The sequence below is a fragment of the Megachile rotundata genome, chromosome 9 (genome assembly GCF_050947335.1).
Source record: "Megachile rotundata isolate GNS110a chromosome 9, iyMegRotu1, whole genome shotgun sequence".
In the NCBI taxonomy this organism is placed as follows: domain Eukaryota; kingdom Metazoa; phylum Arthropoda; class Insecta; order Hymenoptera; family Megachilidae; genus Megachile; species Megachile rotundata.
The window spans coordinates 4,377,713-4,393,986 of NC_134991.1; the positions used below are offsets into that span (position 1 = coordinate 4,377,713).

The window sequence follows — 16,274 nt, forward strand, 5'->3', positions numbered from 1 at the left end:
AAGTTCGAATTATGATATGTCATTCGATAGAAAAAAAGAATTTATGCCAAACTTTTACTAATTTAGATTAAACTACAAAGAGTATTTTGCAAAATAAAATCATGACGAAACGTTGTTTTTTGGCTTCAGGATTCTGACAAAGCGAAATCGCATTTTTCACATTTTCAAAAACTGAATATTTACTATCCTTGTCTCTCCTGATCAAAACAACATATGATAAACAAGGATCGCTGGAGCGCATCAATTTCTCGCCAGGGGCTCCAAAAATCATACTCGGAGTATTCGGTCACTAAACCTAAACCTGAGCTAGATATGAATATTTTGTGTGTGTGACCAGGATGGTAACGGGATCATGTGGAACCTGGTTATCCTGACCTTGGCATCGTAAGACGCGTCGATGGGTTTTCCCCAAAACGTAGGTGATTCGTTTCCCATAACAAAATGAAAGAAGCACAAGAAGACATATTAAGGTTCTTGTTCTTGACTCAGGTAGCAAACAGAAGTTGGACGGTAACATCAACTGATTTTGAACATTAGACCTTTTTTTGTAGGGTACCCAGTTATCCTTACGACTACAGTCCCTAGCCATCGAATGAAGATCACGTACCAAAATTTCACTTCTATGTCTATAAGGTGAAGTGGGGTAAGTGCAGACTGGTTTTTGAAAAGTTGGTATTTAAACGTAAGTATTTTCAGTCTGCTAAATGTAAATACTTAACGCTATCGATATCGAACGCTTTGCACAATTACTACTATTTAATTAATATTAACTAGGACCTTTGTTTTCCTGGTACATTTTGATTTTGATAGGAAATTGTCTAAAACGTCAACTACTCTGCACTTCCCCCAAAAATGGGGAAGAGTGTAATTTAAAGTTAAAAGTACTTTAAAACTTTATTTCATGTGCAATGAGGCAGAAGCAGAATTATTAACAAATCTGCTATAAAATGCTTTTTACTGCATTATGCAAGTAGTCTATACTAAATGGAGAAATTTCACTCATATTATAATAAAAATAGCCTGTATATGCACTTGCCCCGTTTACGAGCTTACCCCACTTCACCTTAACATTATGTCATGTATGGACAATTGTCTTAGGTCATGCAAATTATTACTAAATACGTTGATAACGATGTATACATAGCAATTTGTTACTATCGTGATAATAAATTGTGTGGTTACAGCTTTTAAAATTTTATTATTACTCCTTACTATAGTAAAGTTTTAATACAATTTCCTTTTATACTACATCTTTAGTACTATAATTAGCAGGCTATACGTTTAAAGAAGCAGTAACAAAAAGCATTTCCCAGTTTTATTTATGTATTCTTTTTATTGATACGCGTATCTCTGGTTGAGAATCGATTAACCGTTTACGATAATTGCAAGTACAAGAAATCATGAATAGATCTCGAATTAGCGTTCACTTATAATGCACAATCTATAGGTACATCACAGGGATATGATATAAATAGGGATTTGATCAAATCCCTAAGGCATATGATCAATTCATGGAAGATGTTAAAATAACAACTCTGTGGGGTCGTCATTCTATATCTGAATGAGTTCAAATATAAAAAAAAATCAAACACTGACCGAATTCGAATCTGAGGAACAGTTTAATGAAACTATCCGGTCGTTTTTGCACAAGTATAAAAAAGGAAAACCTTAGTGAACTCGCGAAAGGATAGAAGAGTGTTATTTTAATATCTTCCGTGAATTGATCATATACCTTAGGAATTCGATCAAATCTCTATTTTCATGATTTTCGAACGACATATAATGTATAAGCTTGTTTTCTACATGTATTATCTTGTTACGAGCTCTTACAAGATTAGTCAGTGGAACGTTAGAAAAAGTAATTTAATTATTCAAACGAGACACTTCGAGAGTAATCTGCAGATTGTTTAATGAAGCGACATAAGATTTCCACCACGATTGCATGAAAAACAGTTATTTCTCGTGTCAGACAAATTTCAATCTCAAATAAGAACAATCCACGTACGTGTGCTGTAACCAATCTATAATAATCAGCGTTATCGACGAACTATTTTGATAAAACAAAGAATGCAACTTTACAGATCTGTAAGTGCCAGAGATAAATTTTTTAGAAAAGCAATTTTTTATTTATCAAGATCTTTATAGACAAAATAATTCCACAAGGTTGACAGATAAAAATTAGTCTACATGATTCATAGAGAAAATGATCAAATATGTTTCAATTATTGTAAATGTTTCTTATAAAAACCGCGAATTGGAAAACGTTACTGTAAGTATTGGGAATAAATTTTGGAAAAAACAACTTTTCATTTTTCAAGATATTTGCAGTTAAAATTATAGCAGATAATTCATGGACAAAATATTTCCAGACCAAAAATGTTTCATAAATAATAAACAAATGTTTCAAATGTTGTAAATGTTACAACGTTAGAGAAAGTACGAATAATTGTAACAATATTGCAATACAAAGTTACTAACCTCTACATTAGACACCCTTTTTATAAGCAAAAAGCAAGTTTTAAAAAAATAGTATTAGGTGTACAAATGAATAATCCAAATTATTTTAAGCTGTTATAAAATTAATGCATTTGCTGGGATATCAAGGGCGTGCTTTACTATGAGTTGTTAGAACCAGGTGAAACAGTTACTGCAGATTGCTACCAGCGACAATTAATCTGCTTGAGTCAAGCATTGGAAAGAAAACGACCGTATACTGGCAAAGGAGAACGACCAGTGAAACTGTTGCACGACAACGCGAGGCCACACATTGCTTCCAATACAAAAGATGTCATAATGAGTCTTGGATGGGATGTTTTGCAGCACCCGGCATATTCACCGGACACTGCTCCGTCAGATTATCACCTATTCCGGTCGATGCAACACGCCTTATCTGATATGCACTTCCAATCAGTGGACGAGATCCGAAAATGCCTTGACGACTTCATCGCGTCTAAAGACGTAACATTCTTCCGAGATGGAATTCATCAGCTACCAGAAAGATGGCTTAAAGTTATAGAAAGAAATGGCGACTACTTTGATTGAACAATTCAATTTAGTAACTTTTAAAATAAACCTTGAATGAAGCAGAAAAATTGGATTATTCATTTGTATACCTAATATTTACTGAATTTTCTATTTCCATTTTTCAAATGCTACACTAATTGTTAATGAGTAACAATAATATATTATATTGATCAATAATGATTGATCAATATTATCAATATTATTAATACTATCCATTGTATCAATATTATCAGTATTATCAATTATATTAATATTATGAATATGCAAAAGTATTAATATTATAAAGTTAACATTTTCAATACTATTAATACTATCAATAATGGCAATATTATCAGTATTATCAATATTATCAATATTATCAATATTATCCGTACTATTAATATCATCAATATTCCGAAGTATATGACGTGATGATTAATTTAGCACGTGTCCTCTAAGTAAATGTTAAAGGGAAACAAAATGTATTTATTAAAAATTGCACAATATTCAAATTAGTTGTCTGTTAAGTCAATAAGACTTGCATTGCTTTCGTTAGCCATCTTGTATAACGCGGACAATAGCTTCGTCCGTGTTTATCGTTTCCGCATGTTGAACAGCACGTTAAGCATTTCAAAAGATATTATAGATAGTTACGCAAGTGTTAAGTGGTACAAGATAAAATATAACAACTGGGAATATTGTATCAACACGTTAGCAGCTTAGATATCTACGTAGTAGTTATGTTTAGTTAACGAAGTAGCTTCTCAACCTCACAATGTTCGCCTTAAAATTGCAATGAAATAAATTATGTTTTTGTAAAAACTTATGTACTATAACATTTAATATACATAACGAAAAACTTTCTATATTAGATCACGTAAGAATCTCTGTAAATCGAAAACGTTTTCATAGTCTTTAACAGAGAAATTTGAAGACAATTTCAGTATTATAACTAACATATAAATGTAATAAGACAAGATAAAACATGTGATTGATTACAAAAAACAGTCTTAAAATTATGTCATTATTAAGGTAATGGTACTAGATGGCAAGTTAAGAGAAATCTTCCACATGGACAATGGTCACCGTTTGCTCTGTCATTAAATAACAAGATCCGATGCTTGGAGACATTTTGTAAGCCTTCCAGATTATGTAACACCATTTTTTAAAAAAGGTTGTTATACAAATTTGAAAAGTATGTTTAAAAATTCGGTAAATGCTTCAAGAGTTGACCAATCTTAAAAATTAGATCTTAAAAAGATCTTATGAAGATAATCCTAAGATCTTAAAAATTAAAAACTTAGTAATTGATTCTTTGTTCGTCAGTAGTTGACCACTTATATTAGAGAAAATGTATTTCAATTGCGAAATTTTCACGACGTGTAAACGTTTTCACCTGAACAGCTACTCTTAATGAAGACGTTATGGAAATAGAAATATAATGGCATATTATATTAGTGAATTTAGATGCCCGTTATTAGTAAGCATGCTTCACTTCACATGTAAATATTTTAAAAGTTAAGTGATGAATGTCGTGACATCTGAAGTTCACATTCATCAAAAGTGCACAACTTATAAAAATCTACTTTTTTATATTTTTTAAAAACTGATTTACTGGTACGTTTATTTTACAAAATTTTGTACATTTAACAGTTTGGTAATTTCAAGGTTTGTAAATTGGAGGATATAGAAATTGTGAGAATTTAAAAGTTTTAGAATCTGAGAATCTGAGAATTTGAAAATGTGGGAATTCGTGAGTTTGAAGATTTAGAAGTTTTTAAAGCATTGCAAGCTTGAAAAAGGAAATTGGGAATTTGTGTGTGAGTATCTGTGTGTGTGTATGAATTATCGTCGAGAAGCCTCGCTGAGAATCATTCTCGAATTTTGCAATTCAATTCGATACAACACACAAATACACACAAAAAAAGGTTCTTGTCAGAGCCATATGATGTACAAAATCTGTCCATCAACCTCTCCGAGGTGCATATCGGGTAATGCTAATGCCGGTGGTATATGCCATAAATGCAAGGGTTTCTTTAAAGTTCTGTATCTTTGCGGAAAAAATGGTAGCGGTTTTTCGCATACTGGAAATTAAAGATAAAAGTTTGGACTTTATGCTGCTGTAAACAGTATCACCAACAAAAAATGTGGCAAGTCCATGCATTTCGTCAAACTTTGTAATTTTCAATATTGCAAACATGACCTCACATTTACGGTGTTATTGTGGTAGGGATGCATCAAATCTAAAATCAAACTACAGAGTCTTAAAGTAGAGATCTCAAGCTTTAATTTAAAAAAAAGACCATACATTTGCAATGCTTTTCCACGGAGTTATCATCAGTCAAATTTGGCCAATTTTTGCCTAAAATTTTCCTATGCCATATTTCTTTTGAGCAGTGTACAAGTAATGACTAACTGTTGTGCAACGTTCGATACAAATATTAAATGAAATTCCGTGTCGAGACTAATTGAACCAATTAGTGTATCGTCACAATGTAAAAATAATTTTATTCTTTTACTTGAAAAATTATGACACATGGTTAATTATTGTTGTAACAAAGTACAATAGTACAAAGATTTTTAAATAACAAGAGAGAGTTATTATTTATAATCGTATGGAAAAAAAGGAAGTAAAAATCTTGCATCTGATTTTAGTTGTAATATTGATAAATAAAAATGTTGAAAAATTATTTTTTAATGATATACACGTAACAGTGTGATTGACCATAAAATTTTGTTGTAACGAATAAAAAATAACAAAACAATTTTTAAGACAAATAACGCGTAATATATGTCCATATTAATACATAACGCATTTGTTTATATGTTTAAATCTGAACACGATTAATTAATTTATTTATTACCGATCTTTGCTTAGCAGCAACGATATAAATTTTACACATTTTTGTTCTGTGCAATTTCAGGGAGAGGTCTAATTGTTAAACACAAAATCATATGAAAGTTTATGAACATTTCTCTTGGAAACTACAGATATTCATTATATTGCCACTTTTGTAGGGACTTTCACATTTCAAATCCTCACAGGATATTGAATATAGGAAAGCTGTAATACATAAAAAGAAATTTATAACCAGCCATGTATTGTCAAATTTGAGAATTTTCAAACTGTATAATTCTGTCGGTGGTAATATAACGAGAATTTACTGTACATACATATCTATTCGAAATTTTAACGATATTTTTTTATTCTTATAGACAAAACTATTGGTTAATTAGCCTCTTTAGGGATAACTTTTGATGTAATTATATTCATCTTATTTTAAATTTGTAACAGTTATATAAATGAATCTGTAATGAATTTTTAATATACATAAACAATGAATCAACATTATCAATATTATTAATGTACATCCAGACATGTAATCTGTGGTTGATCGATTTAAGAACAAACTAAACGCCAACATATATATAAGTATTCTTGAAGAACTTCATAGCGAAAATTATTCAAAAAATTGTTTGAGTAAATATCAGATGCTCAGTTTCACAACTCAAAATTAAAATGTCAAGAAATTCAGGTTTTCTTTTTGTAAAAATAATGCATTTGGAAGATTAATTCCTAGAATCTATTATTAACAATTAACTATAATTATTATTTATTTTTAACAATTATTAATAATTTCAAATTTAATTACTTCAGGATGCATTCAAGTAAAATTTGTTAAAACTGCTACAAGCAGATATTACTTGTGAGTCACTAACAGTGGCGAAAAATATTTGATTTACATGAACTTAATCGTTCTATTCATTGATGATACTATTCACACTGGATATGTAAATATTATCGGCGCCTGTACACAGTGAGTCACAAATGTATTAGAACGTAGCTCTTAATTTTGCATAATTGATAGCTTCCATTTGTTGAAATATGTCAAGTGAATCACGAAATAGAGAACATCCAATAAAATGTAAATATGTGGAAATGTGTAAATAGTTTATTCACCTAAATTATGGTTTCGTAGTGGCAAAAACATAGTAATGCTATTAATATATTATCAATATTACAGTATTTTAATAAACGCACGAAGGAAATACGATAAAAACGAAGGAAAGGTCACATTTCCTTTTTACCAAATGGAACTACATATTTTTTATGTTAATTAATTATTCATTCTGCAAAAGCGAGTATTCAAATATGATATTAAGATCAATGGTTCCTAAGATAATTCTTTAGAAATTTTATACAAAAATTTTAAATATTGGTAAATTATTGAATTTTATGACCTTAGTTTACTACGTTTTTGTGCTGAATATTTCAAAGCATCAATTTGCATAAACAAATGATACGTACTCCCGTTAAAAAGAAGAAATTTGCACCTTTGTTTTTAAAAACGAAGTTACACGATTTGGTTGACATTAAAGTTTTTAGATTCATCGTCCATGAAATAATTAGTGCTGTTATAATTCTTTCAATACCATATAATTTTTGACAGCTAATATTTCTAATTACTGCAAATAAACATGTTCAGATATGTTCTTTCTACTGATTTATCTTACATGTTAGATTAAATAGGGATTATTATAATTTTTTAATTGCAATGTTATTTATTAGTGGTTCGTTATTTCATCGAAAAATGTAACAGCAGATACATGGAAGACCTAACAGAAATTTCTGTTAATTACGATAAAATAAATATCAGTTACTGATATTACAAAAAACAATTATCAAAAGATACTTGTAAAGAACACAAAAATTGTTGATAATAAATATTATAACAATATCATGATAATAAATAGTAAAAAGACTTAAGATTAATTTAAAAAGAAAAGCATTTTTCATTTACAAATATAAATTGCGAACTTTCATTTCATGAACTTAAATATCAAATTTTAAATGAGAAATACAATATATCTCATTATCAGTGTTTAAAATTTTAAATTTAGTTTGCCGGAAAAAAATATGTGGAATTTTATCTTTGAAAATGTGGCACATAGAAACAGTAATATTTGTTTGATAAAATTGAACTTTTAATTAAATTTGTTCAAACTGTCCCAAATTATGTAACATAATTAGTATAAACATAGTATAAATATTTAAATATGTTTTAATAATAAAAGTAAGAACTCCAAAAACAACCAAACTGTTATACTTTTACATTTATTTAGAAAATGAAAATTTAAGAAGTAAATTTTACTCCTTTACAATATATCATGTGTTTTTCCACAGAAAATATCATTTTAACTCATAATATTTCAAATAATTTGGAAATATAAATAAAAATATTTGTTGTTCCACTTTGACCACATTGTTAAATATATTTAAATGAAACAATCGTTTTAGCGTGTTATTATTTAAATTAATTAATATCTCAATACGTTAATCGTGTCATGTCATTAATTATTTGCAGCAACGATTTAAAGATTTTCAACTGAGGCTTTTATACGAATTTCATTTCTGAAGGTATCTAACAATCGGTATATAACTATAAAGTTATATTTCTATTGACGATAATGATAGCAGAAGTAAATCTGCTACTTTTTATTTTTAAAATAAAAAATTAATTAAATGTTCCTGCAAGTTATCAAAAGATTAAGATACTATTAATTTTTGAAAATTGGAAGTTGTGATAACAGTAAAAGAAAATAAAGATACCAAGCATTACTTTGTGTCATGCAACCAAAAAAATTGACTTTCGAAATAATGTTACATAAAACCTTTATGTAATTGTAAAGTTATTAAAAATTATCTGGTGATGTTTAAACTGTATTAATATAGCAATTATGAACCATAACAGAGATTATAGAAGACATAAAACTCTACTTAAATAACACGTGTATCAGTATATTTATTTTGTACGTATAAATTGTCATAAAAAATGAATACATTATGTCTATTTATATCAAGTTATTATACTATTAAATTATTTAAATTTGTAATTCATAAAGCTAGTAAAATTCCAAACTTCTGAATAATCAAAACTGTTATCTTTTTAAACTTTACAAAATATGCAACTATTAAATTATCATAATATATTAAATCAAGAGTGAGCTACGATTTAAATTTTAATAAACAATAATTGTTATTCCCAAATTATTAAATAAAGGTCGGTGCTATTTATCGGAAAAAAGAAGTTTAAATCTCCGAATATTACACAATACTACTGCAACTTCAATTTGCTTAAAACAGAATTGATTTGCGTTGATAATTATTCGAATGTTTCGTTGATAGTCTTGGAATTTTATAAATTCCTGATATTTTTAGAAAATTTTTAATTTGATTTCATAATGGTACGAAAAAATTGCGGAAAATATATGAGATCCACAAAGTTAAAAATAAACTTAAAAATATACATTTGCAATAATTCCCCTGGTTTATTAATAACTTTCATAGTTTTAATCAAAGGATTAGACATTTTACATAAATAATAATATTCCTGTTAATTATATATTGATATTAGAACAATGTGTGGATAGAAAAAGTTTCAAATATTTTGTTTCAAGTTTATGAAATTATTAAAATATTTTTACCAAAATGTAACCCTTGAAAATAAATAAATGAACATAACTGTCTATACATCATCTACTTGTTTACAATTTCAAAAACGTGCACATTTAACGTCGGTTCTTCCATGTCAAATTTTTCATACGATTCAAAGTTTGCATCCAAAAATCTACAAAAAAACAACTGCCGAATGTCATAAACATCGACCAAATTTGTTGTCTATCCTGCAATGTTGTTAAAGTTTCATGTTGAATCTACATTTGAATGTTTCACGGAAGCATTATACTTTCCATAATCGTCACTAGAGGGATTCATGAAGTTCTAGAATTTTTCGTTTTCAGTAAATTTCGCCTCTCGTCACTAATTTTATATTCACTTCGTACAATACACTGTTATATTCCTTTAACACCAAGCAGTATAAAATACTTGAAATTTTAGAAAACCAGTTTGACAAGTCTTAAATAACGAATCCGCTAATAATCGATAGTTTTTGCAGCACGTTTATTTGATCAAAAGTGAGGTTAGAGCATATCCAGCATACATCTGGTCTTATAACTAACGATATTAAGGTTTTAAATTGTACCAGATGCTCGCAGTATTTGAACAACGAGGGAACATTTAATCGAACGAGCATTTACGCAGAAAATGTTCACGAATAAAATGATAAAAGAATTAATTGAATGGTACTATCAAGATTTTGGTAAACTGTTTACACAAGATAACAGATGCCGCCAGATCGCTCAAAAAAGTGCTTTAATTTAGTGTAAAAAAGAGTCATAAAGAAAACTCATTAACTTTATCACTTGCTGCACTGTTCCAGTAATAACACTTTATGTTATCAATATTTTAAAACTATAAAGACGTATACACACTTCGAAATCAAAAATAAATTAGTAAAATAATCTTGTAATTTCTGTAATTTATAATTTAATAATTTAGGATTAGATAAACATTTAATTTTTATAGTTTAAATGGAAACGAATATTTCATTTTTATAATTTAAACTCCAATGAATATTTCGAAATTCACAATCTCTACAAATTTATTTGTTGTGGTATTAACGAAATAAACTTTCTAGTTAATATAATTTCTATTTAAAGTACATTTAAAGCACTATAAACACAGCACTGTAATTCTACATTTTTAACGGTGTATCAATACTCAAGTGACACCATTGATTAGCAGGATATACTTGCTAATTAAACAGAAACTAGAAGAAGTTTCTGCAATTTCTATAATTCAGATCAGAAAGTTTGTAATTTGTCACTTCCATGGATTAAAATTTTCACTCTCAACGTTACATTTTCCTTTCCTCTAAGTTAACGCAATCTATGTAATTACAGCAACAGCCACTATGCGCAAACTGGAAAAAACAAAATTAACGTGTTTTTGTCACTCACCACGTTGATTGTTTTACCCAGGCTCATTTTCTCTCGGTACAATTACACACGGATACTCCACGGAAAATTTCAAATGGAAAATAGGAAACTTCCTTCTCGATGTTCGCGCCGTACGAATGAACACAACACACATAAACGCACACACACAATATGTCACCGTTATTTCAGGAAGCGTTTCGTCGAAGAGCACAGTTTTCACTCGAACACACCGAACAGAACGGAGCTGTGAGAAAAACGGAGGAAAACACCGGCACAGTGTAACTGGGAAAATGAATATTTTCACTTGGTGGATTTAACGCGTTTTAATTCTCGATACTAGCGAAGATCAAGTGGCCTCGTACACAACGATACAATCAAGGAGAATGAGTTTGATGACGACGGCCAGAACGAAAGACAACGATTACAACAGATTGGGTCTGTGCGTGTGACGAGATAACAACCAGTAACGGATAGGCATTGGAGCCGCGTTACCCACACCACACCACACCACACACTCTGTGAATTTAGCCGCAAGCAACAACGATTCTACACTGCCTTTCCGTCACGAGTTGACCGTCGATTATCGTTTTCAGACTCTGATACAAGAGAAAGTCTGTATAATAACACAGAACTATTTTCGGTATTCCTACTGGTTTATATCCACTATTTGGATTTCTACACGTCTGCTTTTCGCCAAACTTCATAATGTTCTTGACCCTTTAAGTACTTTTGCAAACAGAAAATTTTCAACTTCTTTCCTTCGAGTCATTCATATATATTTTCTGTATGTTCTCTTTTCCATATATAACGTGCTATTCAAAAGTTTATTTAATTTTATTTTTAACAAGTCTTACCATATATTTTTATCATGTTTTATTATTGATATTATACATAGTTTCAAATGAATACAAGTATTTCCGATTAGGTAAGTGGATAAATTTTTGAACCTAAACTTATGAATGTTTAATGACCACTTAGATTCAAAATTGAAATTGAACTTTAAAAATAACTAAATAATGGATAAATTGTAAACCAACTTATGTGACATTTATTTTGATGACATCTGGTAATTATACAGTATAACCACGCCCCAATTTTAATAATTTTCACATATGTTTTTGAGGACATTCTGAAGTAATGTTGTGAAGCTTTTAGGCAACGGTTGTTCTTTACTAAAAAGTTATGTGGAAGTTTTTACCATATATCTCTTTAAACTATTGATTTTAGAAAAAGAAGTTTCCAGCAGAATATGAAGCTTTTAAAAAATTCTAGAAAAAAGATTATATACATTTTCTATGTAGACCTAGAATTTTAACGGTTGTGACATAAAAAGTAATTTGAAAGAGTTTCTTGCTTCTTAACTCTAATCTCAAGTTTAGCTTCTAAACCCAAGTAATTTTATGTATACCGATTCAAGGGAAAATCGCTGGTAATGAACTTGCAGTAGAAATAGACGAAGCGAAAAACTAATTCCCGCCTTTCTTAGGATAGGTTAGGTTAAGTTACACACTCAATCATGGTATGATGAAATTGCGCACACTATTAAAATTATTGTTATTCATACTTTTCTCATGTATGACTTCTAAGTAAACAACAGGCCCCAAAATTTTCCAAATATTATTTACGAGGTGTTCTTGATGATATATGTGAAAATTATTAAAATTGGAGGTAGTTTGTTACTATACAATATAATTATCAAGTTTCGTAATAATTTTGATAATCAAAGAAATCTAAGATCCGTCACATTTACGGATTCCGTAAACCTAATGCTCATAATATAGGTGATACATTCGAATGAAAATTCAAGACTCGTCTATATATGGGGCGTAGCGAAGTGTTAATTGAGGTATTATTACACGTTAATATGACTGTAAATTATCTCTTCTTTTTCTGCGTACTGATCCTGTAGAAATTATTTGTGTTTCTCCTTCGAAGATACTTAGAAAGGGTATAGCTGGATAAGGTAGTCAAATGTACCCTTGAGTCGAATTAGAAACCCAATTCGTCAGTCGGTAGCATATCAAAAAAAAAAAACATCTCACACTAAGTTTCAACCCCCTATCTCATCCGTGGGGGTAGTAAAAGGGAAAAAACGAAATTCCGGATTTTGGCTCTTCTTGTCTATTTAATTTCGTACAAAAATTCTGAAAAAATTCTAGAACATTGAGGTCCAGATAGCGCATATTATAGAATTTTTTCAGATTTTTTGATCGCAAATTGTAGTCGTGAAAAATCAAAAACTGAAAAAAAATCCGAAAAAATGCGATTTTTTAGTGAAGATGTCGGAGCACTACTTTTATATTAATGTGGTAGTTAGATATTAGTACAACTATTATTCTCTAATTTTTTCAGATTTTTCGGTGAGGTGCGCCATAGTTAAAAAAATCAAAAACCGATTTTTTCGCGCGAAAAACAAACTTCTGCTTTGAATTTTTATATCATTTTCTGATGAAAGATGCATTAAGTAATTTTAAGAGGTTTCACGTTCACACAATTGATTTATGGATTACAACAATAAAATTAACTTAATTAATTAGTTTTATGGTACGTTCTTTATATACTTAAATGTTTGAAGGGCTTTCAAGAACATCGGTGGCGGAGCGGTTATAGCGTCTGACTCGTAAACCGCTGCATACTTTTTTTGACGCGGGTTCGATCCCACCCGAACTTATATTTCTTTTTTCTTTTTTTTTTTTCTTTAAATTGTTAATTTTTTAAATTCTAATTATAGAACAATGGATATTACTTATTTAAAAACATTTCTAACGCACTTTAGAAATATTTCAAGGTTTGTTTTTTTCGATCTTTCGGAAAGCGCGCACCAGTGTGTCGTGATAATCGAGCGATGACGAGTTGGCTCTCAAGAATTTATGAATCCATCTCAAATCATTTATACTTTCTATTTGTTTATTTCATTTCGTGTTGAGCTCTAAACATTTTAAACATATTACAACTTACGAATATAATTTAGTTTTTGCCAAAATTACAATTTAAATATCAAATTGTAACAAAATTTTACAGTATGCCGTCATGACACAAAATTCTGCCACATCTCCATGACGGATATCGTCATCAAATACACTTAACTGGTTAAAACTTGTCAAACGACCTATATCTGTACTTTTCAATTGTTTCAAATATCGCCATTTGCATACTTATTATTTAAAATAATTACAAGTTAGTTTATTTGGACGTGGAAATGTATATTTTGTAGACTATATCATTGCTTGCCTGCGAAATGAAATAATTACTTATTTTGCGTTTGAATAAATTATTTGGATAAAAATTTCTCGGATTGCCGAAATGAAATGATAAATAATTGCGATTTGATTTAATTCTCCGATCGCAACAGGTGTTAAATCTATCAGCAGTAAATAAGGTACATCGTTATACCTATTATGAGATTCATGATCAAAGTTCATGCGAATAAACTATGTACCCACTTATGAATGAAATATAATCTGTTTGTAATGAGCGCAAATACTATTACTTTATTGCTATTGATTTAGTCATTATAAAAGTCGTAAATAAACGAGATATGTTAATTCTAATTTAATCTACGACGCAATTCTGTTAGGAAATTCAGTTGTGATTGTTGTTTATAATCGTCTAACGTTTTTAAGATACATTTTTCGCAGCAGCGTTGAAAAAGTTAACAATTTGACACCATAAACTATTTAAATTTAAATTAAAATTTTTTTAATTTGATTTCGAAAATAATATAAAGAAAGCAACTTTACTTTGTGACTGTAACTTTATTTTTTAAAAAGTAAACAATTTTTAAAAGGTTTTTTTAAAGTATTCTCATGCTTAAATTAATTAAGTCATTTCAATAAAAAGAAAATTAAGAATTTACGATAAGATTGCTTACTATTTTATTTGAATTAATTTATAATATTTTAATAGATTTTTGATATTATTGGAAAGTTAATATAAAATAAATAAAAGAAACTAAAAGGTATTTGAGAAATTATTATAACGAAGACTTATTCAAAAACAAAACAAAATTAAAATAGCTAAGTGATAAAATAATTTAACGAAAAACCATTTTCATGTTCAGATAAACGTACAATTATTTCAAATAACATCGAACCAAGATAACACATTTTCCAGATACAAAATAAGAAATTGTTTTATTTCATAGTAAAACAATAAAATAATCTATAGAGAAATTTGTTTTATGTTCAAACGAAGAAACGAACAACTACTTCACATCCAGCCTTCACAACACAGCATTTTATTCAAACAATCATTTTCTACCTGGTTGATACCTAACACTTACTGATAGTACGTGTATTTTCGGCTTTTAGGATATCCACAAAGACTTTTCTCTACTACTTTTTCAAACAAGTTGTTTCGTATCATATATTTCACTTTGAAGTTTTATCTTCGTGTAACACCTGCAGTATTATGATAACCAACCGAAGGCATTCACGTCAGTTTCACTTGTTTTCTGTGTGCAACGGTGATTTTAAGCTCATTGCTCCCTTTATATAATTCGAACATCTTTTTTTGGCCCAAACCACTTATCTGCAGTGAAATCAAGAATTTTTTACCATACTTGAGTAACCAAAGTATTTCTTCAGAAATCGATTCGAATATAAACTGCGACGACAATTTTTAACGACAGGACAGTGATTTATTGATAATGAAATAAAAATTCAACACAGGGTTTACATTAATATGTTCTTTTTCCTTCCTAGTTACGAATTACAGTTTACAAATTTTAAAAAGCCAAATAAAGCTTTCGAGGATAATTTTGTTATAAATATCCTGTTGGGTATAACAAGAAATATGGAATTGTACGAGTTATTACAGATTCTACGAAATATACAGTTGTCAAAGCGTTAAGGGTTAATCTATATGTTATTACCTTTTTCTTGGAACCTCCGTATTCTCAGTTACGTGAATATCAAGAAAAAAATAGTTTCTGCTTGATTAAAGTCGGAACGTACTGTTAGTCATCTATTTAATTACAAATTCAAATCGTAGTCAAGTGATGATACACAGTATGTGTAATGCATATTCTTTGACGGCAAAAGTGTGAATTCTTCGCAAAATTATACTGTTTATATTTTAAGGTATACTTAATTAAGTAAGTGTAAGAGACTCTTACTTACTAGAGAGTAGCTGTAGTGTTTATAATAATATACATTTTAATTTAAATTGCTACTATGTAAGTAATATGGTAGTACAGTAATAATACACTTTATAAGACACAATGTGTTTGATTACTTTATAAGTATAATACTTATTTGTTTCCTTACAGGGTGTGTCACGTATCGAAGATTATATCTAGAGTCTGATAACAGATAAAAAGTGTTAAAGAAAAAGTTCAGTGGTATAATAATATCTATTTTCTTCCGCCTTCGTTTTCTTCGCGCAGTACACTTAAAAAATATAAATGCATTTTTAAATGGAATTGCATTTTT

General features: G+C 29.2%; 1 protein-coding gene across 5 annotated transcripts in view; it reads right to left on the reverse strand.

The window, feature by feature from the left end:
* cnc (NFE2 like bZIP transcription factor cap-n-collar) overlaps positions 1–16,274 on the reverse strand; it is a 281,683-nt gene that overhangs the window by 202,493 nt on the left and 62,916 nt on the right. Inside the window, exon 1 of one of the 5 annotated variants that reach the window (XM_012290859.2) lies at positions 10,864–11,304. The exons of the other annotated variants lie outside the window; for them this stretch is intronic. Within the exon in view, the coding sequence (XP_012146249.2) occupies positions 10,864–10,890 (27 nt within the window). The 5' untranslated portion in view covers positions 10,891–11,304. Of the gene's footprint in view, positions 1–10,863; positions 11,305–16,274 lie in introns of those variants that run through there. 5 annotated transcript variants of the gene reach the window in all.